The sequence below is a fragment of the Crocuta crocuta genome, unplaced genomic scaffold, assembly GCF_008692635.1.
Source record: "Crocuta crocuta isolate KB4526 unplaced genomic scaffold, BGI_CrCroc_1.0 scaffold4552, whole genome shotgun sequence".
Classification (NCBI taxonomy): domain Eukaryota; kingdom Metazoa; phylum Chordata; class Mammalia; order Carnivora; family Hyaenidae; genus Crocuta; species Crocuta crocuta.
In genome coordinates this window covers 1-848 of record NW_027528436.1, presented here as the reverse complement: position 1 = coordinate 848, position 848 = coordinate 1, and the positions used below count along the sequence as shown (strand labels likewise).

At 45.7% G+C, this 848-nt stretch overlaps 1 protein-coding gene across 1 annotated transcript; it reads right to left on the bottom strand.

The window, feature by feature from the left end:
• Positions 1–6: 6 nt before the first annotated feature.
• On the bottom strand, positions 7–842 carry LOC144223805 (olfactory receptor 2W1-like; the record flags this gene model as incomplete). The annotated part of the gene is given in 2 exon segments (XM_077754587.1): positions 7–396; positions 399–842. Coding segments are annotated over 2 exon segments (834 nt in total), but the record flags the coding sequence as incomplete, so codon positions are not given.
• Between the last annotated feature and the right edge of the window lie 6 nt (positions 843–848).

Genomic DNA, 848 nt, shown 5'->3' with positions numbered 1-848 from the left:
GAGAGTAAGGAACTTCCCCTCATCTTGGGATGAGCTATTCTGTGGTTTCATGTACATATAAATGACTGTTCCATAAAAGAGAGTTACTACCGTGAGGTGGGAACCACATGTATTAAGGATCTTACGCCACCTTGCTGCTGACTTGATTCTCGTGACAGCTTGAGTGATAATTGCATATGAGATGAGAATTAGTGATAGAGGTACTAGAAGTAATATCACTCCAAGAGCAAAGACAGTGACCTCCATTACTTTTGAGTAGACACAAGCCATCTTGAGCAATGCTGGCATCTCACAGACAAAATTATCCACCTTCCGGTGCCCACATCTTGGCAACCTCAAAGTCAAGGAACAAAGAGTTAAGGCGCTGCCAAGACCACCTAACCAGGAGGTGAGNACCAGGCGGTGAGCACCATCTTCTGGCAAAGCTGAGGGTGCATTATTACTGTGTAGTGAAGAGGCTGACAGACTGCGGCGTAGCGGTCATAGGCCATCACAGCCAAGAGAAGACATTCTGTGGCTCCCAAGTCAAGGGCAAAGAAGAATTGGAGCACACACCCTCCATAGGTAATAGACTTGGTCGGACCCCATAGATTTACCAGCATCTGTGGGACAATGCTAGTTGCATAACAGAGGTCCAGGAAAGACAAATTGGATAGGAAGAAATACATGGGAGTATGGAGCTGGCTGTCTAGGTTAGATACAAGAATGATCATTGTGTTTCCTACCAGAGTCACAATATAGAAGATGACGACAATCCCAGAGATGATGTGTTCTAATTGGGGCCAGTCAGAAAACCCCAGCAGGATGAAGTCTGTCATGGAACTTCCATTGTTTGTGTTCATGACTCC